Source organism: Siphateles boraxobius, unplaced genomic scaffold (assembly GCF_051911475.1).
Source record: "Siphateles boraxobius isolate OS27281-9 unplaced genomic scaffold, OSU_SipBor_1 41, whole genome shotgun sequence".
NCBI classification, from domain to species: Eukaryota; Metazoa; Chordata; class Actinopteri; order Cypriniformes; family Leuciscidae; genus Siphateles; species Siphateles boraxobius.
The window spans coordinates 17,989,256-18,016,248 of record NW_027509042.1 but is presented as its reverse complement, the minus strand read 5'-3'; the positions used below and the strand labels follow the sequence as shown (position 1 = coordinate 18,016,248).

Below are 26,993 nucleotides of genomic sequence, written 5' to 3'. Positions count from 1 at the left end.
AACTGAGCTAACATGAACAGTTGTATTTAATGTCACATGGAAAATAGTAAATACTGTACTGCAACAAATCTACTGCTAATTGTTAATGTTATTTATTGTTACTGTAATATGTAGGCTATTTAGTTCTATGAAGTTATTAATCTATTGAAAACTTGACCAGTTAGTTAGGCCTAATAATTTTTCTCCATCAATGAAAATAATTCCAAAAGAAGACAAATTGTCCCCTAGAAATACAAACTGAAATATTATAATAACATTTTAATATAATAAGAACTCTTGCACACCACTCAAATCAACTACGGATGTGTAATACATGAAATCACAAAGATTCATTTTTAGTTAGTAGCCTACTGATAGAAGCAGGATTTTGATAATTCCAGTTTGCCATTCAAGAGACTATAAACCTCAACCACAGTCATTTCATTAGCAGACACAGGCCAATGGATTATGAGGATTGATCTGATGTCACAACATTTTTACGAGATACTCTTCACCTAGGCTTAATGTCAAACAACTGAGGGATGATGTACAGGCTACATAAAAATGTCATTGTTAGTTAAGGTTCAAAATAAAACTGAATAAAATTATAGGCATATTCTATAGCCTAGGCTACTACCACAGTAAGCTACCCATATGGCTACTCTTAACGAGATTGATGTACTATGGTTCTCATATAATGTCTCCAGATTTCATTACTTAAAGTGAGGATAAATTTAATAAAGACCTCGCTCTTTTACCGTCTGCTTTCTCGCAGCTGCTGAGTGAAGAAACCTGAGCGCTGACTCCTTTGAGCGCAGAGGGAAGGCAGTAGATCAGGAGATCATGTGATCTGTTTGCATATCAAGGTCGCCATTTTGCAGGAAAGTTTGGGAATTTCGGGCACACTGGAAGAAAGAGGAAGTGTTGCGCTGAAGAAGTTTCGATTACGGACGTGTGGGGATCCAGGACTCCAGTCAGAAGGGAACGGGAGAGATGTATAGACGGCAACCCGTCTACGAGTGAACTTTACTTGCACTCCAACAGGGATTATTAGTAGCCTATTTCTGCCAATTCTACCACTTCCATTGCAACAGACCGGAGGCAGTTTTTCCAAATATTTAATGCACACTGCGATTTTCTGATTAACTCCATTCATTCGTCTGTGGAAAGTTGATATAAGTCCAGAGTTGTATGAAAGTGCCTACGGGGTACTGACAGCAGGTTATGAGTGAAGTGGTCGTTTATAGTTTTTTATTTTTATTGTAGTGGCGGATTATTGCTATTGATCTTTCACTCTCACATGTCACTCTGACCCGTTCAGCGATCACCGGTGATTGTTGATCACTGCCAAATCAAAGCGACGCGACTCAAAGTGAAAGTGATCGGTCAATCATTCCAATGCTTTACAAAAGTCGCCTTTTAAAAAGTGTGGGACTTTGAATCTTTGAGTTTTGATCATGCCAGTGAGAAAGAAAGGTGAGGTGTCTTTAAAAGTATAGGCTATAGATTCCGTATAGGCAATATTTTAGTATATGAGTGAAATGAAGAAATCTAATTTTTTTTCTTAATCTATATTTTAAACATCTTATTTTGTTCTGTTTGGCCAGTGTTTTTCAGCAGTGTTTTATAATGATTTTATTTTATTTTTCAGATGCTCAGAGGGCTCTGCAGCTTCTGGAGGAATACAGAACTAAACTCAGACAGACTGGAGACCCTCATCTCAGACTTTCAATTGAGAGAGTCATCGACATATTTCAGAGTACACTCTTCCAGGCTCTTATAGGTAAGTTGCTGTTAGAACAACCAATTTTTTCCCTCAAGGAAGCTTCTTGGCATTTTGTCTTGTGGGCTGAAATGGTGGAACAGGTTTGACTTCAACATTATTTGTGTTTGACAAGTTCAGTGGTGTGAAAATTGAAAGAAGCAGGGTTTCAATACTCATGGAAAGCATTGCAAGAGGGATAGTACACCCATTAAAATTCTGTCATCAGAATATGAGTACCCGAACAGTTGATGGACCATCAACTCTTTGGTTACTGATATTCTTCAAAATATCATATTTTGTGTTCAGCGGAAGAAAGAAGCTTGAAACAACTTGAAGATAGGTAAATGATGACAGAATTTTCATTTTTGTGTAAATTATCCCTTTAAGGTTTTAGAAAAATCATGGGCATTTTGGGTTTTGCATAGTGGATTTTGTAGGTATATATTAAAGTATTTTTTTAGACCTTATCCAGCAATTACTATGCATGGACAAATGATGGAAATAGTAATCTGTTTGTCAAAAAGTGTTTTGGATCGTATTAGCTGAATAGAATAAACCGTGTTTTGTTTAATCATTTCAAGTAATTTGTCTAATTTTTGTCAATTTGGGAAAAATCTTTAAGTTTTGCTTTTAAGCTGGGTCTTTTGGGAGTTTATGTAATTAAGATATAACGGAAGAAGAAATTACTGGTGACAAGCGCTGTACAAAGTCCAATGAAACATATCCAGAAATAACTATGAAATAATAACTAGAAATGTTTTTTTATAAATTTGTTTTATACTGCCTGCTCTGTGCACAGTGTTAGTGTGCATTTATAAAAGGTTGTGGTGAGATAATTGACAAATGGATTTTTGCAGTTTTAAACCGTTAACAGTAGCATGGCCTACCCTATTGTAATTTAGAACATCTTTATATGCCCACACTGACTTGACAAATCAAAGCACAGCGGTGCATACTTAAATCCCTCAATACTTAATTAAGAAGCATTTGAAATGCATCATTGCTCTATTTAGTTTCCAGTTATGCTGTTCTCAGTGGGTTACAACTCAGTGCATTCTTACCATTATGTTTCCATGATTTGAACTCCTCATTTTGCTTGGACTGATCTCTGCATGAATCTATGGAAGTGCTGTTAACAACCATAAAAAGTATTTATTTCATGGTGTTAATATTAGTCCATTGTATTATTAGTCCATCTAGTCCGTGTTTTAGGCTGAAAACATCAATAAATATTTAACAGTATCTCTGAAAAGCCAAAAGAATGTTAATTTAAAAAAATTATTTAATCAGATTCTTATGCCACTGCACACAGAAATCCTTAGTGTGTTACATACATGTCGGCTGCTATGTGTGTGGGAAGACATGGTGTGCAGTGCAGCCTACTTTTACAAAAATGTAAAGATGAATTAAATTCTGTAATGCTGTGTTGAAGGCAGCATAATGGTCAATGGATGGCTCCTTTTTTGGTGCAACCATATAGATATGTGTGTGTGTGTATATATATTTTTTTTTTATTATTATTACTTATTAGCAGTCATGAAACTTGACACTGAAATATATCTTTGGTGTAGATCCATGATGAATTTATCCAAAGCGACTCACAATGCTATACAATACTTATTACAATACAATACTTAAACTCAGTAATATTTGTACTTTTTATATTCTAATAAATTAAATAATTTTGCTTGTAAATGTCTCCCTGTATCCCTGTATTAATGTAAAACACATTATTTGAGAAATTTTCATTGCGCCCCTAAAATATTTTAGTGCGCATGCATGCATGTATGGATGTATAATGGATATGGATAAATTTGTTGTAGTAATTTATAAGGAGAATAGTGTGAAATCTGTATTTTCATGAAAGTTTGATTCTGTGAACATTTATAGGGATTATAGCTGTATCTGTGGCTATATAATCCCATGTACTTCATTACAACCTGTTAATTCTTTCAGATATCCAGGAATTTTATGAAGTGAGCCTCCAGGATAATGAGGATCAGCCCGTGGAGCCATCAAGCCTTAAAACCAGAGAAAATTTTCCTCCTGTTAATGAATGGAATCTCTCTGGCCCTCCCAGCACCACTGGACTAACAGAAACTGTGCCCAACATTTGTACTCAAAGCGAAGAGGTAAGTAGAATATTATGTTCCATCATGTATCTAACCATCCAAGAGCACATTCGGCGTTAAGAGCTGGAAAGAACACCATAACTGGCAACTCTGCAGAGCCTGGCTATGTTTACATGCAAAACTTTTGTTTCAATCGACTGAATTCCTTCCAATTGATGAACCTGAATGCATTGTAGTATACATGAATGCTAAACAAGTGAACGGGCTGATGTGTGTGTTTAGGCCTATTTGTCACAAGCTTCAAATGGGAATTATTTTTTTGACATGCGCAAACTGCACAAATATTATGTTATTATATACACTCCCCTAAAGGATTATTAGGAACACCATACTTATACTGTGTTTGACCCACTTTCGCCTTCAAAACTGCCTTAATTCTATGTCGCATTGATTCAACAAGGTGCTGAAAGCATTCTTTAGAAATTTTGTCCCATATTGATAGGATAGCATCTTACAGTTGATGGAGATTTGTGGGATGCACATCCAGGGCACGAAGCTCCCGTTCCACCACATCCCAAACATGCTCTATTGGGTAGAGATCTGGTGACTGTGGGGGCCATTTTAGTACAGTGAACTCATTGTCATTTTCAAGAAATCAATTTGAAATGATTTGAGCTTTGTGACATGGTGCATTATACTGCTGGAAGTAGCCATCAGAGGATGGGTACATGGTGGCCATAAGGGGATGGACATGGTCAGAAACAATGCACAGGTAGGCCGTGGCATTTAAACGATGCCCAATTGGCACTAAGGGGCCTAAAGTGTGCCAAGAAAACATCCCCCACACCATTACACCACCACCACCAGCCTGCACAGTGGTAACAAGGCATGATGGATCCATGTTCTCATTCTGTTTACGCCAAATTCTGACTCTACCATCTGAATGTCTCAACAGAAATTGAGACTCATCAGACCAGGCAACATTTTTCCAGTCTTCAACTGTCCAATTTTGGTGAGCTCTTGCAAATTGTAGCCTCTTTTTCCTATTTGTAGTGGAGATGAGTGGTACCCGGTGGGGTCTTCTGCTGTTGTAGCCCATCCGCCTCAAGGTTGTGCGTGTTGTGGCTTCACAAATGCTTTGCTGCTTACCTCAGTTGTAACGAGTGGTTATTTCAGTCAAAGTTGCTCTTCTATCAGCTTGAATCAGTCGGCCCATTCTCCTCTGACCTCTAGCATCAACAAGGCATTTTCGCCCACAGGACTGCCGCATACTGGATGTTTTTCCCTTTTCACACCATTCTTTAGTAACAGTAACTGAGCAGATTGTGAAATACTCAGACCGGCCCGTCTGGCACCAACAACCATGCCACGCTCAAAATTGCTTAAATCACCTTTCTTTCCCCTTCTGACATTCAGTTTGGAGTTCAGGAGATTGTCTTGACCAGGACCACACCCCTAAATGCATTTAAGCAACTGCCATGTGATTGGTTGATTAGATAATCGCATTAATGAGAAATTTAACGGGTTTTCCTAATAATCCTTTATAATATATAGCATAGAAGTGCATGTTTGCTGTATGCAGTACATGTATCTTGAATGTTGTTATTGATTTTCTGCATGCAGAGTAATTGCTGCCAATTATGACACCATTGTTGAAGCTGAAACGGACAAGAATAAATGTTTTTTTTATTCTTGTGAAAGTAGCCTAGTTGTTATTCATTCAATGATTTGTTCAAAAATAGTGGTTAATTCCGAATGAAGCAGTACTTCAATGTTGCTCATATAAACGCAATGGTTGATCCGTCTTCAGGTTTGTAGACCATTTTCATTGGAGGATCAAAAATAGACAGTGATCTGTCACACTTTGGATAGAAAGTGTTTTAACAATGCATAGCAAACTCCTTTCTAAGAAGTCTCAAATGAATCCGATGAGTGTTTGAATGTAGATAATTTCATGTTTCCACTGGCAGTCACAGTGGATGTGCTTATAGCTTTGTGGCGTTTTATTTTTTCCTTCAAACTTCTGTCTCTCCACAATGATTGAAAGCATGTTAGAAACTGTAATTGGGTCTAACATACCCTTTTCAAATATTTTTGTATTTAATTATATAGATTTCTGGATATACAGTATTTATGGAATATGGTTTCAAATGAATGCACTCTTAAACTTTTAGTGCAGCAGTAGCTTTAGAAATGTGAAGATATTGTAAAAAAGAATATTATATAGGTGAACTAAATTGATCAAGAAAAATCAGCTTAAAGGACTGCTGTAAGGATCGGTTATTATCGACCAGTCTGCACTATTTGTCTAAAGGCCCGTTCACACCAAGGCTGTTCACATAACTATAAAGATAACGATAATGATATAGTTCTAAAAATCATTCTCAATATTAAAGAATAGCTGAGTTCACACCACAGCTATAACGATAACGGCACAGATAAACAATATCGTTGGAATCACTTTGAGAACGATTTTATCCAGTTGATGAACATAACTTTTGACAGCCAATCAGAATCCATCCTGTTGTAATGAGCTTGAGCATTAAAGTGATGGACAAGAAAGCGCTGAGAATAAACAGAACCAGTGAACCTTTTCCTGCCATTTACCCCCACCCCCAATGCAATAAACTTATTTATTGGTATTTAGGCAAAACACTTGGATGCATTGGCATAAAAAGTCCTTGCAATACAGTGGCATGTTTTTAAATCATATTACTTTTATTGTAAATTTTGGTTTAGTAAATTAAAGTTTGTATCTCCCTTGAAAAAGATGAATAACATTTGCCAGAACAGTGGCATTCTTTCAGATACCATCAATGTATGTACAGTATACACACACACACGTATTAAACAAAAAGTTTTAATTGGGAAGCGAATACCTTTTTTTACAGATTGATTGTATCTCATTATAGCATGATTAATCACAAACTTGGTTTGGTTAGTAACAGGAATGGTGCAGAATTAATTGAACTTTCGTTGTTGTTTGCGCGTCACCTCAAACATTTAGTGATATAGTGATATCCACAGTTTGATTCTGAAACAGCAGAGTGAGGGCAGAGGCGTTTTAATGCTCGCGGTTACCCACACAGTGACGTGCTGTTGGAGCGCGTGTGTCCAGAGGTGAGGGGAGCACATTATGCTGCCCGGTCTCCCCGCGGTGCTCTTACCAAATCTGAATGCGCGTCAATATGAGTGCAGGCGTCCTCCTCCTCCTCAGCATCCCCGACACACAGCTGAAAAGAAACATGAGGTGATGCAATATTGACTTGTCTGGGTATATGGATGCGTACGTTTGCTCAACTGAGAGTAAGTTCATGTCGCGCGCACAATGCATTCATGCATAAGCATTCGCATATTTTAGCGACGGGATTAGAGCAGCTGCAATGAGATTCTGAGAGGTCGCTCTCTGAAGAATGGACTGTTTATGTATCGTTAGCACAAAGGTAAGTTTTTTTTTTAAACATACAGTTTATTATAATGGAAACAGTGGCTGTAAGATTAAGATGGGCAGATGTGAAACTTTAATACTTATTGGTTACAGTACTATGGCTAGGAGCTTTACTGATGGTATATTTATTTGTTATATATGAATCACATTCATCGCTTCAATGAGCATTCACAAAGTCTAATATTTGTTCAGTTCAATAAGTAAGTGAGACAGGGAGTGAAATGTTTTTTTAGTATTGCTTAATTTCTCAAAGACATACGATTTCGGATGGGTCCAATGTCCATATAGGCAAGAGTTACACATCTGAATTTTATAACTAAAGTGACTAAAGTTTTGAGAGCCGTTTAGGTTGATTAGCGCTGAATGAACAAAGCTGTTAACTGTTGTCATTCATATCTATGACAAACTTATATAGCATGAGGTGCATGCTTTGCAGATTGTCTTTGCTGTCAATCACTTGTGTTAGGGCTTTCAGCATCTCCTAGATTATGAAAAAGGTGGTGTGGTTGAATCAAGACTCCTTTTGAGTGATTGCATGGAGGAGAAAGAACTGGGAAAAAAACTAGCCCATATTTTTTGGCTGCACATCTGAGAGCATGAAATCAGCTGGAGCTGCCTGACAGTTTGGATTAGAAATTAGAATTTAAAAAATTGAATCAGTAAAGATGCATTACGAAGTGTTTATGTTTAGTATTATTACTATTGGCTGTACTGAAGGCTAATGTGAGTTTGAGATGGGGTGTGTGCTGCTGTATAGATGCAAGACAATATTTCATTCTGTCCTTCCAGGCAAAGATGGCTGTGTGTGTATATGTGTGTGTGTATATATATATGTGTATGTATGTGTGTGTGTATATACTGTATATATATATATATATATATATATATATATAAATGGGTTTTAAAAACCCATTTATAAACAATATTTAAGGATAAGGGCTCCCCTTTCAGTGTGGCACAAATGTCTGTCACTCTAGAATTAGGTCAGTTTCAGGGTGTTCTTGAGTGCTTGAATATGAGTACTCTTGAGTGGGTGGAATTTGTAAAAGATGTTTGAAAGATAAAACTGCTTTCATCATTTAATGCCAATTATGTTCACTCACCACCATAACAGCATGTTGAAGTGTTTTAAAAACCCAGGCATCTGGAATCCTGAAAGAAAATAGCATAATGAGATCACAATCTACTGGTTTTTATCCATTACCAGATTTTATTCAACTGGCTAAGTGTGTTTAAGCGCACACCTGCACCAGAGAGTCCTCTGGAATTCAACAGTTATCGCAGGTTTGCAAGTAAAGTGGATGTATGCACAGCATGGAACACTTGCAATGTCTGAACACAGGCATGCACTTATATGCTAAACTTAGGGTTATGTAATGTGCTGTTTTAGAGATGTTTTTTCTGTCTGGAGTGCGTTATATTTGTCTGGAGTGGCAAAAGCAGAACATCTGTGCTGCTGCAAATGCGCAGCCATGACCGACACTCTACCTGAGGGCAAATCACCCAGGGCTCTCCTTTAAAATCTAGCATGCTTCCATAGACTTTCCTATGTTCTCATACAAACAAATGACCAGTTATGGATTTCCGGTACTTATTTACTATGGGAGTTATGAGTTGAATTTGTGATTTGATAATTTTGCATGGTCTTAATTAAGATGAGAGTTATTTTCTAGATAAATCATGACATTTAAAATTCATGTATGTTGTTTTTTTTGTTGTTTTTTTTAACAAGAATGTCATTGGGTGTGCTGTAAGTGTTTTTAGTATGTATTTTAGTCTCGCTTTTTACTGAGTGGTTTGCTATTTTCAAGAACCTCTCTTTGAAGAACATAAGCATGGTTTGCAGAGAGTGGCACACTGTCAGTTTTATGTGACTGGTGTGGATGTGACTAAAATATGTCAGGTGCTCCTGATTTCATTCTTAGAAAGATACAGTCAATTAGCTTTTTTCTTTTCAGGTGCTGCTGATTAATTAAAGGGAAAATAATTTATACTTTTCATCATCCCCCCCATTTATAATGTTAGTCAAGGTACCTTGCACCAAAACATAGTTTAGGTTTGCATGACCATTGTTCTCCCTTGTCTTGACTCTGGTCTTTAACTAAAATTATTAAGTATTTTGACCCAAGATTTTTTTTCCGTTGGAGGTGGGAGGAAAAACCAGATGTAGTCAGTTGTCGTTAAAAAAAAAAAAAGGTTCCAAAAGGGGGTTTTCACAGTTACCAGGAAAACTGGTTCCAAAGTGGCACCAACTCTTTGCTGGACTAGAACCGTTCTTTTACCACGTCATGCTTACGTCGGGGGCTGGGTGCGGGTTTAGATGTGTTCAAAACATATTTTCTGACCGCAAAACCAGGAGAAACGTTTGCAGAAACACGATGTAGTCCGCCATTGTAATTGTTATACTTGAAGTTGGCGCAAGCGTTTCGAGCTTTTTTTTATTTGTACATTTTTTTTGTTGAAAACATTATGTAAGCAAAGAAGAAAACAGTCAAAATATAGAACAAATAAACGGAAAGAAAAAAAAAAGACACAAGACAGGGGTACATAACTAATCAGAAAAGATTACATATCAAAGGAAAAGATTAAAAGACTTACATATTTCAATTGTTTTTAAAGCCTTCTTGGTACACGAGTTAGAGATAATCCCAAAGTAAATGTTGTACTTAGCGTTTCTAGCTAAGACGTATAGCGACATACACAGTGACGTAACGACGTCGTTCGCTGGGCGCTCTAGTCAGTGGAAAAACAAACCGGTTCTGAGAAGGTTCGCAAGTTGAACCAACTCCGAACCAACTTTGAACCAGCACCAGTTCCGAACTAGTTCTTTTTTGGTGGAAAAGGGGTAAGTGATGCCATAGAAGAACCAATTTGGGTTAGTCAAAGAAATGTTTCATAAAATAATTTTTTTTTCTTAGTTTGAAGAACATTTTAATAATCCATTCCAATTACCTTTTTTCCGCAATAAAGAACCATGGGGTTAAGACTGTAAGTAGTGGTCAACCTATATATTAGGGCTGTCAACGTTAACACGTTAACTCATGCGATTAATGTGCTTAATTCAAAATCTTTAACACGTTAAAATGATTTTATGCAAATAAATTACTGAAGCACGTGCAATTGCGTCATTAACGTAATGCAGTTAGATGTTCTTGAGCTGTGTCCGAAATTGTCCCCTAAACCCTTAAATAGGGCACTATTTGAGAGGACAGCCATTTGTATTGGTGTCCGAAACCATCGTGGATGTTATTAAATGCAGTCAGTCATTCAATCCTACAATGGACCGCAATAACGTACAAACGATGTACGTGCAAAGGCTAGAGAATACCCGTGCACTGTGAGAGTCTTGCGCCAAATAAATTCCCACGTCTGACCAGATGATGGTGCCCTCAGCTGAATCATCCATCCATTTTCCAAACAGCTGGTCCAATGTGGGTACAGCGTAATATCATACAAGTATAAATTCCTTTTTAATTGATACAATTATTTAGTTTAATACGTTGTTTTCATGACAGAGTTCAATATAAATCTTTTCATCTTACTACTGGAGCTGCCAGATTGCAAAATTTCGAACAATTATTAAACAGTGAGCATAAACAATGCAAAAGCGGTAGTCCTTGCACACTCAGCATCCAAATTTGCTCATTCGTTATTTTCATTCACTCACTTAAGTGAACTATATTAGTGGACTACTAAAGGGAATAGTGAATGATAGGGGATAGACTATATGGTACGATTTTGGATACAGCCTAGAAGTCTGGAGTATCACACTGAGAATTTACAATGTTGCGAGCACCTGTAACCCTTCTATATTAGAAATTTCTATTCTAACCCTTTAACCTGTTTGCGATCAGATCATTTTAAGCTGCTGAACTCCGGGAAAGTTTTCAGTCCAATGATACAGTAAGCAAATTCATTCGAACAATAAGAGGTGACAGAGAGAATATAGACTTACTTTGTATTTCCAGTGAATTATACATTCCAGTACATTTCGCTTTAAAACACGAGCTCTGTCATATTCTGTGATATTCGAGCTCCCAAGCATCGTGTTGTGTGAAATGCAGACTAAACTGAACATCAGAACATCCCATCTCTGTATGGTCAGATGATACACAAAACTGCTGTTTTTGGCTGGATAACTTTACTATGGAGACGCTGGTTATCTTTTTGATGGGCGGGTAATGACAATTATGGTGAGGTAGGAGTTGAACAGTAAGCATGTGTGAGCCTGTTATAATGATGCGCGAACCAACAGTGTATGTGTGCTCTCGACGCACCGATCGCACATTGTATTTATGCACAGACACATTTCAGTACAATCACGTTGTTTCATACACATTCAGGATAATGTTTTGATTTTCCATGTGTGTGTTGCTCTGTTTAGTAATTCTGAATTGATCCGTGTACTGTAGTAGGTATATGCAGTCAGTTCAAGGCGGTTAGTTTAGGTATTATTTTTTTGGGCATGTTCATGTGGTCCTGTTTGGTATCGGAACTTGACTTAGATTAGGAAACCAGCTAGAGAAGAAATGCAGGTAAAATATTTAAAAAAAAAAATAATGATAAATATATACCGGTGTATATATATATATACAGTATATATACTTTTTTTTAATGAATTATACAGACTCCCTCTATCATTTGGTGTCCTTTTGGAGTCTCCAAATGTCCTTTTTTGGGAAGACAAATATTTACCTTAATTTTTTTGTAAGTTTTTTACCCAGAAACTAGTTTTGCAAAAATCACCCTTCAATCTGATGATTTACTTTGCTGGATATAGCAAATTATGACAAAATAAACAAGGCAAACAAGATAAATGGTTTGCTTAATTTCACGACAAGTGATTATTCACGATTAATCGCATTCAAGCGTGATTTAAAAATTTGCATCTATTAATACCCTATATATACAGTGTATATGTATGTGTATGTACACTCACCTAAAGGATTATTAGGAACACCATACTAATACTGTGTTTGACCCCCTTTCGCCTTCAGAACTGCCTTAATTCTACGTGACATTGATTCAACAAGGTGCTGAAAGGTTCTTTCGAAATGTTGTCCCATATTGATAGGATAGCATCTTGCAGTTGATGGAGATTTGTGGGATGCACATCCAGGGCACGAAGCTCCCGTTCCACCACATCCCAAAGATGCTCTATTGGGTGGAGATCTAGTGACTTTGGGGGCCATTTTAGTACAGTGAACTCATTGTTATGTTCAAGAAATCAATTTGAAATGATTTGAGCTTTGTGACATGGTGCATTATCCTGCTGGAAGTAGCCATCAGAGAATGGGTACATGGTGGCCATAAAGGGATGGACATGGTCAGAAACAATGCTCAGGTAGGCCGTGGCATTTAAACGATGCCCAATTGGCACTAAGGGGCCTAAAGTGTGCCAAGAAAACCATTACCATTACCCCCACACCATTACACCAGCACCACCAGCCTGCACAGTGGTAACAAGGCATGATGGATCCATGTTCTCATTCAGTTAACGCCAAATTCTGACTCTACCATCTGAATGTGTCAACAGAAATCGAGACTCATCAGACCAGGCAACATTTTTCCAGTCTTCAACTGTCCAATTTTGGTGAGCTCTTGCAAATTGTAGCCTCTTTTTCCTATTTGTAGTGGAGATGAGTGGTACCCGGTGGGGTCTTCTGCTGTTGTAGCCCATCTGCCTCAAGGTTGTGCGTGTTGTGGCTTCACAAATGCTTTGTTGCATACCTCGGTTGTAATGAGTGGTTATTTCAGTCAAAGTTGCTCTTCTATCAGCTTGAATCAGTCAGCCCATTCTCCTCTGACCTCTAGCATCAACAAGGCATTTTCGCCCACAGGACTGCCGCATACTGGATGTTTTTCCCTTTTTACACCATTCGTTGTAAACCCTAGAAATGGTTGTGTGTGAAAATCCCAGTAACTGAGCAGATTGTGAAATATTCAGACCGGCCCGTCTGGGACCAACAACCATGCCACGCTCAAAATTGCTTAAATCACTTTTCTTTCCCATTCTGACATTCAGTTTGGAGTTCAGGAGATTGTCTTGACCAGGACCACACCCCTAAATGCATTGAAGCAACTGCCATGTGATTGGTTGATTAGATAATTGCATTAATGAGAAATTGAACAGTTGTTCCTAATAATCCTTTAGGTGAGTGTATATGCATGTGTATACAGTGGGAGGAAATAATTATTTGATTTGTAGTAGTTTCTCGTATACCATCGGTATTCAGCTAATATGCATTTATATAATTTAAGCAATTCTTTGAATATAATAAATATTTAATTCTACAAACTTCTTTAGCAAATCCAGTGGTTAGATCCTCTGAGATGCATGTTTAGCTTGCATAAAAACCTTTGTGCTCGACTTAGTCCAAGCTGTGTGAATGGTATGTGGACAGGAGTTCTGCTGTCACTAGACGCACGAATGTGACAAACTTTACATCCTAGATTTCAAACCATTCTGCACTATATCCAGTTGGCCGTGTTTTTATATAGAACATTATAGGGTTCTGTCAGGCGCTTCATATAGAGCCTTTACGGGTTCCCATCATGGGATAATTTTATTGGTGCGGTTTTAATGAATTAATTTAGTTTTAATTAATTTTTATTTTTAAACAAATTTCTTGAATTAAGCAGCTGGTAAACATACTTTATCAATAGAAAAATTGAAATAACCAGTTAAACATGAAAGTATTATGCAGTCATTAAGGAAATTGATCCTTATTGAGTCAAAAACCCCACTGAACCAAAGAGAAAGAGAAAATGTAAATATAACTTCCTGTTTATTCATGTTTTAGGAATTTCTTTATTTGTGAAAATACTATAATAGGATTACAGTCTGTTTATTTTAGATTTTTTTAAGTTAAAGTTATTATTTCATATTGATTAATTTTTAAATTATTTCTAATTTAGTATAAAAAAAAACATTGCAGCATGTGCTATTTACTTTTTAGATTTTTTTCAAGTTAAAGTTATTATTTCATATTGATTAATTTTTAAATTATTTCTAATTTAGTTAAAAAAAAAAACATTGCAGCATGTGCTATTTACTTTTTAATTAAATATATAATATATATTGGCTTTATATTGTCCGCTCTGCTTTCTAAGATATCATTGGCATCAGCTAAAAAATAAAATAAAACCTGAGCATGGGTGATCTGGGGATGGAGGTTTCAGTTAGAATGTGAACATAATAAACAAAAAATTTTTATTTCAAACTCTTATCATCATCATCATCTTGTTGGCTTTATGCCTAACTGATTATATAAACTTGTTTTGACAAACGACTCGGTTACTAACGTAACCTCGGTTCCCTGAGAGGAGGGAACGAGTATTGCGTAAGTAGCTTACGCTATGGGAAAACTCCTTTTCTCGAGAATATTGAAGTCTTTATGTAAAACGCATTGCAGCTGCACAGCTGACAGCAATGAACGAAGGCAGCTCGGTCGTTGGCTGTGCTGCGGCAACTTGCTCGAACCAATGACGGGGCGACTCTGAATGCGCGACCAATGAGCGCGCTTCGCGCCCGCGCGCGTCAGAGCCCGCCAAGATGGGCGTGGCCAAGAGCTATATATTGGGCGCCCCGTCATGAGAGTTCTTTAGGTTAAAACGACTGAAGCGAACTAACCAAGCACAAGCACGGCAGCTTACGCAATACTCGTTCCCTCCTCTCAGGGAACCGAGGTTACGTTAGTAACCGAGTCGTTCCCTTTCGAGAGGTCTCTCCTATTGCGTAAGTAGCTTACGCTATGGGAACACCATGCAAAACGCCGTGCGTGCTGAACTTCGCCTTATGATAGCCAGAGGCAGGTGCCTGAGCTAAAAAAGCAAAGTTATCATCCAACTAGCCGGCAGAGGCGAGCTTTATATGTGGGAAAGAATACAGAGCGGCTAGAAGGCGCTCAGTGTGACACAAGCACATACATAATCTAGATACGAACTCGTAGTTCAACTAGCATCATGCTGATAGTACATTGGAATGCAGTGTCGGGACCTGTAGGTTGTAGAACCTGATAAATGTGGACGGTGAGGCCCAGCCTGCCGCCGCACAAATATCCTCGATCGGTATCCCGCTCGACCATGCCCAGGAAGAAGCCACACTCCTGGTGGAGTGTGCTTTGACTCCCCAGGGGCATTGAAGTCCCTTAGCTTCATAAGCCAGCGCTATAGCTTCAACTATCCAGTGAGAGATTCTCTGCTTTGAAACGGCGGAACCTTTCGTACGGCCGCCAAAGCATACAAACAGTTGTTCTGTCTGTCTGAATAGGGCAGAACGCTCCAAATACACTCTGAGAGCCCTAACGGGGCAGAGTAGATTAGCGTCGTGTTCGTCTGCTGGAGACGATAGCGCAGTTAGGGAGATAACCTGTGCTCTGAAGGGAGTGGTGAGCACTTTAGGAATATACCCATGTTTCGGTCTAAGGACGACCCTGCAGTCGTTAGGTCCGAATTCTAGGCAGGCAGCGCTTGTCGAAAGCGCGTGCAGGTCGCCCACTCTCTTGACCGAGGCGAGTGCCAGCAAGAGCGCAATCTTGAGCGAGAGCTGTTTAAGGTGCACGGTTCGGAGTGGTTCGAACGGAGGCCCTTTAAGAGCGTCTAGGACAGTAGCTAGGTCCCAGATCGGCACTGAGGGGGGGCGTGAAGGGTTCATCCTCCTAGCGCCCCTTAGGAAACGAATAATTAGGTCGTTTCTTCCCAATGGCGATCCATTACAGGGTCGTGTGATGCTGTGATGGCCGCCACATATACTTTGAGCGTGGAGGGGGCGCGGCCCGCCTCCAGAAGCCCTTGTAGAAAAGCGAGTACGTTCGTAATCTCGCATGTTTCAGGGTTCAGGCCCTTGGCATTACACCAGACACTGAACACTTTCCATTTCTGGGCATATAAGCGTCTCGTGGAGGGCGCCCGCGCCTCAGCGATGGTTTTTAGTGCTCCGCTCGTGAGGTTCCTGGGAACCCGTTGAGGGGCCATGCATGAAGGGCCCACAGATCGGGGCGGGGATGAAATATCATCCCGTTGGCCTGACTGAGGAGGTCTGGCCTCAGTGGAATCGGCCGTGGTGCAGATTGCATTTGCATCAGATCTGGAAACCATGTTTGGTTCTTCCGGAGTGGGGCTATCAGCAGCACTGCGTTTTTCTCCTCTCTGACCCGACTGATGACCTGCGGTAGCATCGCGATCGGGGGAAAAGCATATAAGGGACGGCTCGGCCAGCTCTGGGCGAGCGCATCCATGCTTTTCGTGAAGAAAAGAGGGCAGTGCGCGTTCTCCTTGGAGGCGAAGAGGTCGATCTCCGCTTTGCCAAAGGTTTTCCATAACCAGTGAATCGTCAGCGGGTTGAGAGCCCATTCTCCTGGGAGAATTTTGTCTCTGGATAGCATGTCCGCCCCCTGGTTCAGGGCACCTGGCACATGCGCTGCTCTCAGCGAGCGCAAGTTGTGCTGGGACCATAAAATGAGTCTCCTGGCCATTGAATGCATGGAGCTCGACCTGAGTCCACCCTGGCGATTTATGTACGATACTACCGTCATGTTGTCCGTTCGGACCAAGACGTGTTCGTTTCTCAGCTGTGGGAGCAGGGCTCTGAGAGCCAAAGCGACCGCTTTCATTTCCAGACAGTTTATGTGTAGGCGCTTCTCCGGGTTTGACCAAAAGCCGGAGACAGGCCTGCCCTCGTAAAGGGCCCCCCAACCTATTTTGGAGGCATCTGTCGTTATCATCTTTCTCCTTGTGTTCACACCCAGACTCACGCCTGACTGGTACCAGTCGGCGGCTTTCCAGTGCGTCAGGGCTTTTATACAGCCGTGGTTCGCTCTGATTAAAAGGTGGCCCGAACGCCACGCGTGAGTAGGGACGCGGCTCTTGAGCCAGCGTTGGAGAGGGCGCATATGCAACAATCCTAGCTGGAGTACGGCCGATGCTGAGGCCATGAGACCGAGCATCCTCTGAAACCGCTTGACGGGGGCGAGCGCGCCCGCCCTGAATGATGTTGCAAGGCGCCGGATGGTGAGCGCGCGCTCTGATGAGAGACGTGCTGTCATTTGCATCGAGTCTAGAACTATTCCCAGGAAAGAAATCCTCTGGCTGGGAGATAGTATGCTTTTTGCAAAATTGATTCTTAGACCCAGGCATTCTAAATGGCTGATAATCCAAGATCTGTGTGTTATTAACTGACTCTCTGATTGTGCTAGAATCAGCCAATCGTCGAGATAATTCAGTATTCGCACTCCCCTTCGCCTTAGGGGGGAAAGTGCTGCATCCATACATTTCGTGAATGTACGGGGAGCCAGGGACAGGCCGAACGGAAGTACTGTGTACTGGTACGACTGTCCCTCGCAAGCGAATCTCAGAAACGGCCTGTGATGAGGCGCTATTGGAATGTGAAAGTAAGCATCTTTCAGATCCACTGAGAGAAACCAATCTCCTGGGCGTACTTGCGCGAGGATATGCTTGGTTGTTAACATTCTGAACGAGCGAATCATTAGTGCTTTGTTCAGGTGTCTGAGATCTAGGATGGGGCGGAGACCACCATCCTTTTTCGGGACGAGAAAATAGCGGCTGTAAAAACCTGCCTCGCTCAGAGAGGGGGGAACGGTTTCCACAGCGCCCTTTTCTATTAGTTTGCGCACCTCGGTGCGTAGAACATGTGAGCACTCTTTTCTCACTTTCGTCTCGACCACAGTCGTAAAACGTGGTGGTCTGCGAGCGAACTGGAGCGAGTATCCGTGCTTTACTATATTCAATACCCATTTCGGCATATCTGGAATATTTTCCCATGCCGCTGCGTGTACAGATATGGGCTGAATACAGGCTAGGGGCGGGCCGCTGTGACGCAGGGACCCGGCCAGCGAATCACCTGAGCTCATAGCTCTCAGAGGCGCGGGCGCGCGCTGAGCAGCTGAGTGAATGGGCGCGTGTGTGATTACAGCAGCGCGCGCTGTGTCTGTAAAACTCGCAGCCTGGGCTGGGGTTGTGTTTGACACTGTAAGGACAGTGTTTATAAGTGGGGGTGCATAAACAGTGGTAGGCACACGCGTCACTTTTATAATGTTTCCAGCTTTTACTGGGGATGAATTTATAACTGTGTGAACAGTGCTTGTGTGTAGTGGTGCGTACATGACCGTAGGCACGTGATCTACATTCATGGGGTGCGCAGCTTGAGCTGGGAATGAATTTGGCACTGTTTTGACAGTATCTGGGAATGCACACTTTGTGGACATGTGAACCCTTAGTGACACAGGCAGAAAAAGACTCTTTTTGTGTTTTCTGTGCGTCGCCGTAAAAACGGCGTTTGTTTGCAGGTGAGCGAGCTCTGTGACTGGCCCATTGACTGCTGTATGAACATATCCAGCCGCCTGTAAGGGGACTGGGTAATGCTTGAGCTTTTGCAGAGAGAGTGGTCCGGCTTTTGCGAGACACGCACTCTCTCTTTTCATTCTTGTGGCTAGGACGGCTTTCGAGGCTCGGGGTTCAGCACAATCTTGGGCCGAGGACCCCGTCGCTCAGAAGGCGGCTTGCGGTTGTGAGAGCGCGAGCGGCGTCGAGCGTCAGCCTGAGGCGCGGGCTGAGAGGCGGTGGGGGCTGTTCTAGCCCGCTGCGGCTGCGGCGGCCTCTGTCTGCTCTGCGATGAGCTGGAGCGCTTGGGCAGGAAATGCCGCATAGCTTGTGAAGCATTCTGGGCCTCAGTGAAGCGTTCGGCGAAACCCTTAACCGCCGGTCCAAACAGCCCGCTGGTGGAGATAGGCGCGTCGAGAAATGGCGCCTTATCCGCGTCCTTCATCTCAGTCAGAGTCAACCACAGATGGCGCTCGAGAAAAGTCAAATTAGCCATGGCACGGCCGATAGACTGGGCGGTGGCCTTCGTGGCTCGCAGGGCTATGTCAGTCGCGCTGCGTAGGTCCTTAAAGGCTTCGGGTTCGGGGCCAGACTCGTCCATAGAGCGGAGAAGCTTGGCTTGGAACACTTGAAGTACCGCCATAGAGTGAAGCGCTGATGCAGCTTGGCCGGCGGCGGCGTAGGCGCGACCGGCGAGAGCTGAAGTAGTGCGGCAGGGCTTCGAGGGATGGGAAGCTTTGGCTTTCCATCCGGTGGTGGAGGGCGGGCAGAGATGATTGGCCACGGCCTCCTCGAGGGGCGGTGTTCCCTCGTAGCCTCTTTCCTTCGCGCCGTCCACAGAGGAGAGCGAGGAAGAAAAAGAAGGCTTTAGGCGCGCAGAGTGGGGGGCTTTCCACGACTTGGTGAGTTCGTCGTGAACTTCCGGGAAGAAGGGAGAAGGCCTTTGCCGAGGGGCCTGCTGGCGCCCCTGCAGAAACCACTCATCCAGTCGGCTCCGGGTTGGTTCTTCGGGAGAAGACCAATCGAGCCCGAGGTCTTCCACGGCCTTAGAGAGAACGCGGATAATCTCGCTATCCATGGTGGAGCCCCCGCTCGCGCTAGCTAGCGTCGACGGGGCGGGGTCGAGAGTGGAGCCCGGCCAGTCGTCCGATGCAGCGTCGATTGACAAGCTGTCATCCATTCCCCCGTCGTCCTCGGACGCGCCGAAAGTCACAAGGCCCACCGCTCTGCTAGAGGGGTGTGGATCCGGCTGGGTGAACTGAACCGGCGGTGGGGAAGGCAAGAGCGGCGGTGAAGCACGCGGAGACTGGCTCGGCGTGACGTCACTGAGCTCAGGTTCAGGAAGCCTCTGTGAGCGGCGCTTTTTCTTAGTGCGCGGCTCGAACAGAGGGATGGCCCAGGCAGCGAGCGCAGATGATGTGACGATCCCCGTCCGGGAGAAGGTCTCTGCACGACGCGCAGGAAGGCATTTGAAACAACGCCTTGGAAAATTTGCTCTTTTACAAGTGTCGCAGAGCGAACAGATGTAAATACTTGCGTGAGCAGTACGCCGGATGGCTCAGTAGGATCGCGTTAGAAGGCGGCTGAAGGTGCCGACGTCCTCGTAGCAAATCCCGCTGGTATGCTTTTCGACGGCGAAGCTTCAATAATCCGGAGGATCCAGCGAAGAAGGTGTTCGCTGAAGGAGATTAAATCTAAAGAACTCTCATGACGGGGCGCCCAATATATAGCTCTTGGCCACGCCCATCTTGGCGGGCTCTGACGCGCGCGGGCGCGAAGCGCGCTCATTGGTCGCGCATTCAGAGTCGCCCCGTCATTGGTTCGAGCAAGTTGCCGCAGCACAGCCAATGACCGAGCTGCCTTCGTTCATTGCTGTCAGCTGTGCAGCTGCAATGCGTTTTACATAAAGACTTCAATATTCTCGAGAAAAGGAGTTTTCCCATAGCGTAAGCTACTTACGCAATAGGAGAGACCTCTCGAAAGGGAACTATAATTCTATTCTATTTTAAACTAATGTGTTCCCTCAACAAATTCCTGAAATAGTTGTGGACCTGCGCAAATGTAATTTTTATGGATAACCATCAAAACTCACATTATCCTGGGATTTTTGGATGTTGAGTGGTTCTCTCCGGGCTCTGGCTGGGTTTATTTGTGTTCTCTTGGTTTTCAAGATTGTGTTTTGCAGATCAATTTTCAGTCAATGATATCGGAGCAACAACTTCTTTTTGGAACGTTTCTGGAACTTTTTAAAGATTTTATCCAAGCTGCGATTTAATCAACTTCAGTAGCTTAGAATGTGTGTTCAGAGATGTTCTTATGTTCTTAGTGGTCTTCCACACCTACTTAGGGGGTCTTAAGAGTGCTGTTGACAAACATTTCTTAATTTGTATATTATACTCATTTACAATAAATAAATAGGACTTTGTGATACAAATTAAATGTATGTATCTAGTTACAGTTTTTGAGTTATGTGCTTTATTATTGTGCCTATAAGTTGTTAGAGAAAAATGTCAGCCTGGGCTTACCCTTTAAGCTCTAAGTAGCTTAGCATTTATCCCTTAATTGTCTTTGGAAAGACCTATTTTTGACTGTGCGTGAATTTGATCTTTGTCTTGGTCAGCTGAAATACACTTGCTACAAGAGTAAGCTGTGGAAGTGTTAATGAGCAGTTGCTTTACTCGAGGTCATTGCGTGGTGTAATTCGTTGTAGACTGGAGAGGACGTCCCCGCCTAAATGGAGGATTCGGACGAGGGACAGAATGTAAAGTATCTTGCTTTTAAAATAATTGCTCATGTGTTATGCTGTTGTTATTATTGCTCATGTGTTATGCTGTTGTTATTATAATTTTTTTGTTCTTGAGTGCCGTTTATAGAGATAAATGAAATAATAATTTTCGTTAGGACCATGTAAATGTGGATGTTGTGTACTGTATAGGCTATGTGATACGAAGAGATTTAAAGACACTGGACTTTCAAAGGCTTGGGGTCCATTTTAAATAATGTAATAATATATTTCTTTAGGTCCATTTCAAATATAATAATGGCTTATTTATATACTGTACAAATGAAGCAACTATTTTACAAATCTTGTTGTTGAGAATTGTATCTTATTACAATTATGTCTAACTGTGAATTAAAAATAACTGACTATGGGAATATTAGTCTTTTTTTTTTTTTGGAAATTTGAGTAAGTGGCACCATGAGGAGGAAGTGATGTTGCTATTTGTTCCATTTGAAGCTCTGTGTCTCGTTCTTCTGAATGTAGGTCTCTTTAGAAGTATGATCAGAGGTTTTGCACGAGTCCTGCCTCTAACAGACTATTTCTTTCAGCAGGAAAGACTGTCAGCTGAAAATATAGCACAAACTGACATTCTTCTTATAAGTTGTACATTTGCATTCTCAAACACAAGCCCATTCTGAAATTATTCAATGTTTAAGATTGTCCTCATAACTAATGCTAAATCACCTGAAAAGTTATGAAGCGTCTAGTGTGTTCTGTCCTGAATATGTACATTTGGCAGTGGTTTGTTGTGGTTGAACGACTGTCTCTGTGATTTCATACAGTGTGGTTGTACTGCTGTGGTGATGTCAGCAGGGGTCACAGAGGTCATCGAGGTGAAGTGTGTGTGTGCCGGTGTCTAGAGCTGCTGGGGTGAAAGCAGGTGGGAGCCGGCGGGCGCTGTGTGTGAGTTCTGCACTCACACTTCCACGCTTAATGAGTCACTTCCCATTCACTTCCACTGGATTTTTCACTGCCCCCACATAGCACATACACAGTGCTGAATGCTGTTGCAAAATTTTTTTGATTTTTCAGCTTTTTGATGATTTCTTTTTTCATTTGTGTTTATATACGATTCATCTTGATATTTGTGTTTTGGCTGTGCAGTGGTTTGAAGGGTGAATGTGATCATCCAGAATTTGCGTTCTCTGACTTCATCTCACTCTTGTGACTACATGCGGTACTCTGTGTTCCCATTCTGGCTCTCTCTCTTTCTCTCTCTGTCTTTCATGTACGCTGTGGCGAGCTTGCCGAGTGGGTGACGCGTATGGGGAGATCTAGTCTGGTGCAGTGAGACCCCCAGCTGTTATGTCTTGACTATCATGCTGTTGGCTGTCTGCCTGAATTTGGACAGGAAACACTATTTGTTGCTCTTTTGGAACACTATTTCCACAAACATAGTAGACGTACAGAGATCATCAAACACTATAAAACCGTAAAACCGCTTGACACAAACTGCATCTGATTTATGGTATTGTACACTATCGTTCAAAAGTTTGGGGTCAGCATGATTTTTTTTGAAAGAAAGAATTATTACTTATTACAGTAAGAACTTATTATAATAAGAATTATTCAGCAAGAATGCATTAAGTTGATCAAAAGTGTCAGTAAAGCCTTACATTGTTACTATTTTTTTTTATTTCAAATAAATGCTTAATAATAAACTTAAATAAATAAATAAACTTTCTATCTATCAAAGAATCTTGTATTAAAAAAAATCACGTTTTCCACAAAAAATATTAAGCAGCACAACTGTTTTTGTAACATTTTATAATAAAAAGAAATTGTTCTTAATCACCAAATCACCATGACACTAAAGATTCAAAGAGTAAAGAGTAATGGCTAAATAGATACTGAAAATTCAAATTTGCCGTAACAGGAATAAATTACATTTTAAAACGTGTTAAATTGTAATAACTTTTGGCAATTTTACTGTTTAAAAAAAAACAAACAAAAAAAACCTTTTATCTAATGTTTTTCACAAAAATCTTACCGACTTAAAGGATTAGTTCACCTCAAAATGAACATTTCCTAATAATTTACTCACCCCAATGCCATCCAAGATATCCATGTCTTACTTTCCTCAGTGGAAGAGAATTTAAATTTTTGAGGAAAACTGTTCTGGATTTTTCATCGAACAATGGACTTCAATGACAACCAGCATTTTGAAGTCCAAATCAATGCAGTTTCAAAGGTCTTTGAAGTGCTTGAAATGGCTGTGCACGATCGCAGCTGAAGAGGAGAGTCTTATCTCGCGAAACGATAGGTCATTTAAAAAAAAAATATATATATATATATTTATAGTATATATATATACTTTTTAACTACAATTTTTCGGATTGAGCTGATCTGCAACGCGCCCGGAACTACGTCATCACGTTGAAAGGTCACTGTCGATGTTGCAGGCACCGCCGGAAACTTAATTTCACTTCCACTGAGGAAAGAAAGATATGGATATCTTGGATGGCATTGGAGTGAGTAAATTATTAGGAAATTTTCATTTTGAGGTGAACTAATCCTTTAAGTTCTTCACCGAATTCAGTACATACACTAGCATTCAAAAGTTTGTTTCTTGGCCATGGGTGAAGTGCATTCTTTAAGTATGGAGGTATACTGTATAATGTAAATGCATAACTGTTGTTATGAATGGTTCTGTCAGCCTCTTTGAATTGAGTCCAACCACTGATCCCAAAATGATTCTAATGTCTGAAAACACTTAAAATGATTGCTAATCTGCCGCCGCACCTTTAAAGGTGCATATATTACATTATGCAATTTTAAATATATCAATGCTGATTGAACACTGATGAGAATATTGCTTCAGAATAAATTATATTTATATAAAAAAAACAAATTCCGGACAAGCAGCTTTTTTTACTCGGGACAAGTAAATGACAGATTTGCTTAGCAGATGAAAAAGCTTAATGTGGAGCCCTGTACAGTATGTTTTTATAGTGCATGTAAATCTGAAAATGTGATTTCTTCTGTCATATCCCAAATTAAATCTTAAACTAGGACTTGGTGCAATCATTCAGGTTCTATTACACCTAAAGTAAGAACAAGTCATGTCCAGATGAAGTTGTAATCTGCTGGACCAGAGACCAAAAAAAGACACAGAACTGTGTAGTCTGTGTTGTGCTATTGCTGTACCCTTAGTTTAACTCCAGTGGGGTTGACAAGGCAGCACAGGCAATCTAATGAGACACCTGCGGTGGAGCTGGAGGCGGCTGCCCACCCCTGAGTGTGACCCTGCCGGTCTGAGACGAATAAATTACCTGTCAGTGTGTGAGTATGTAGAGTAAGACTGTCAGCTTGTTTTGTGCTGCTGGCCATTGTACATTGCATATTTTAAGCATCACCACAGTCCTTGAAGTCACTCTCAGGGGACTTCACACAATATCTCCTGATATACAGCTGCACAGGGATAATGTACAGAGTTGCCCAGTCCGCTTATATGCAACTGGGCTTGTTTTTAAAAATACACCACTTCTGTTCGCAGATTGTTTTATTTGCCCACTTGAATGCACAAGAGAAAACAACGTTTATCTGTTGTTTTGGCAGACTGATTGGCGCCCTATGCAGACCCCACACCCCAAAACCAGGGGTCGCTTTTTTTGGGCTTGCTTTTCCAGACTGGGTCGCGTATTTTGGGCCCGTTTTTTCAGACCAGCTCGCTTATTTCTCTAGCAAAACTTGGCAACACTGGTGATATACTGTGCTAAGACTGATTTACATTACTGTAATTTATATGTGAGTATACATTACACAGCTTGGGGAATTTTACATCACAATGCTGTGTGTTTGGGTCAGGACTACATGATTGTGATGGAAGACGAAAGGGTGGACTGAGTGTTGAGGGAAACCTGTTGTGGTGTTCAAAAGAAAAAATAATGGTTTCACTTTCCACTAAAATATTAATCAGCTCAACTGGTTTCAATATTGGTTTAATAATAATACAGAAATGTTTCTTGAGAACCAAATCAGAAAATTGGAATGATTTTTGAAGAATCATGTGACACTGAAGGCTGGAGTAACTAAAGCTTTAAATCCAGCTTTGCCATTACAGGAATAAATTACAATTTAAAATATATGGAAATAAAAAAGTTATTTTAAATTGTAATAATATTTCAAAACATTAATATTTGTACTGTGTTTTTATCAAATAAATGCAGCATTGGTAGGCATAAGAGACTTGAAAAAAAACCCCAGAGGAACTAAGGAAATCATAACGACTCCAAACTTTTGAATGGTATTGTACATCAGAAATCTGACTGGCCTGTTATGTAACATGTATAACGTGTCACTGAGATGCCAGGATCTACTTTGAGTTATATTCATCATCTTCTGGTTTCCTTTGAGTCGGTGAATAATGCATGTAGCCAGCGCATTGATTCTGTCAGGAGCATTAGGCTATGTGCAGCCATTCAGAATTGATTTTGCAGCCCTCACAACTGTAGCTGAAATGACCAGTCAGATTGACTCACGCAATTTTTATTAGCTCCTCCTTGTACGTAGTATTTTATTTTAAATGGCAAGTGTTATATATATATATATATATATATATATATATATATATATATAGCCAGCCCATTTTCTACTGCTGAAGTTCACTTCACAAACAAATAATGAATAAACAAATTCTAGTACCTTGTAGCGGATACAAGAACAAATTGTCAGCCATTACAGTCTACAGAGGATGAGGCAGGTTATTTGTGTTATGCACTTCCCTTTTTTGTTAGGACTTCCATTTTTGTACATTTTAAGAATGCTGGTCTGTGTACACATGGAGACAGATGTCTTTGGCCATTCTGTTGCATCTTGAGCGGAAGTTTTTTTTAGTATAGTATAAAGTGGTGTAAAACACTTTTTTTCGAAGGCTTGATTGTGTTTGTGGGGTGCACTGTAACATGTGTTCATGCTTCGTTTTTAAAAAATTGCATTATTTTTCAATATTTTACCTTTATTCTACACTCTGTCCCTCCTTGTAAAGACGGTCTGATGGTTTCCGGGGTCTATGAAGCCAGTCCCTCAAAAATACGCAATGGGCTCAGATTGGTTAGCTGGCCCAGTGTGTTGTGATTCGCTAACCGCCTAGTGCACGTTTTTCGGAAACGACACGCCCCTTAACTTTACTCGTAGTTTGTGCTTTGGTGTATTATAAACAATGGCGTCATTCGGACCCAGAGAATGTTAGTGAAGATGATCGAGCAGAACCTGTTCAAGAACGGCTGTTAAACGACTTTTGAGAAAGGTTTGTTTTTTGTTGTTGTTTCGGTCTCATTTATTTTTAGATACGCTGTAATAAAATTGTACTAATTATTATAGTATTACAAAAATTAAGCTTCATATTCATAAACAAGAATATCATATAATCGTTCTAACAAATTATACTTTACAGTTACAGTCCTCGAGGGGATTTTTTTTGAGTAAAGACTGCGGATCTATAGTGATCGTTACTGACTGTATGGCACCGTTACTTTTGTATTTTTAGAACGATTGTAGCCAAATATCTTTCGCCAGAACTATTAAAACGAACACTAAACATTGGCTTTAAAGTTTAACGTTATTACAGTAAGTTAGCCAAATCAAACACAAAACCATGTTTAGCAT

At 40.8% G+C, this 26,993-nt stretch overlaps 1 protein-coding gene across 12 annotated transcripts in view; it reads left to right on the top strand.

Moving 5' to 3' along the window:
• Positions 1–795: 795 nt before the first annotated feature.
• The window catches only part of dlg1a (discs large MAGUK scaffold protein 1a), a 143,390-nt gene continuing 117,192 nt past the window's right edge, over positions 796–26,993 (top strand). For 9 of the 12 annotated variants that reach the window (XM_077198749.1, XM_077198748.1, XM_077198746.1 and 6 more), the window contains exons 1-3: positions 869–1,455; positions 1,631–1,762; positions 3,701–3,876. In XM_077198749.1, coding sequence (XP_077054864.1) covers positions 1,437–1,455; positions 1,631–1,762; positions 3,701–3,876 — 327 coding nt within the window. In that variant the 5' untranslated portion in view covers positions 869–1,436. Of the gene's footprint in view, positions 1,456–1,630; positions 1,763–3,700; positions 3,877–26,993 lie in introns of all 12 variants that reach the window. The other 3 variants (XM_077198741.1, XM_077198738.1, XM_077198737.1) reach the window with 3 other exon arrangements.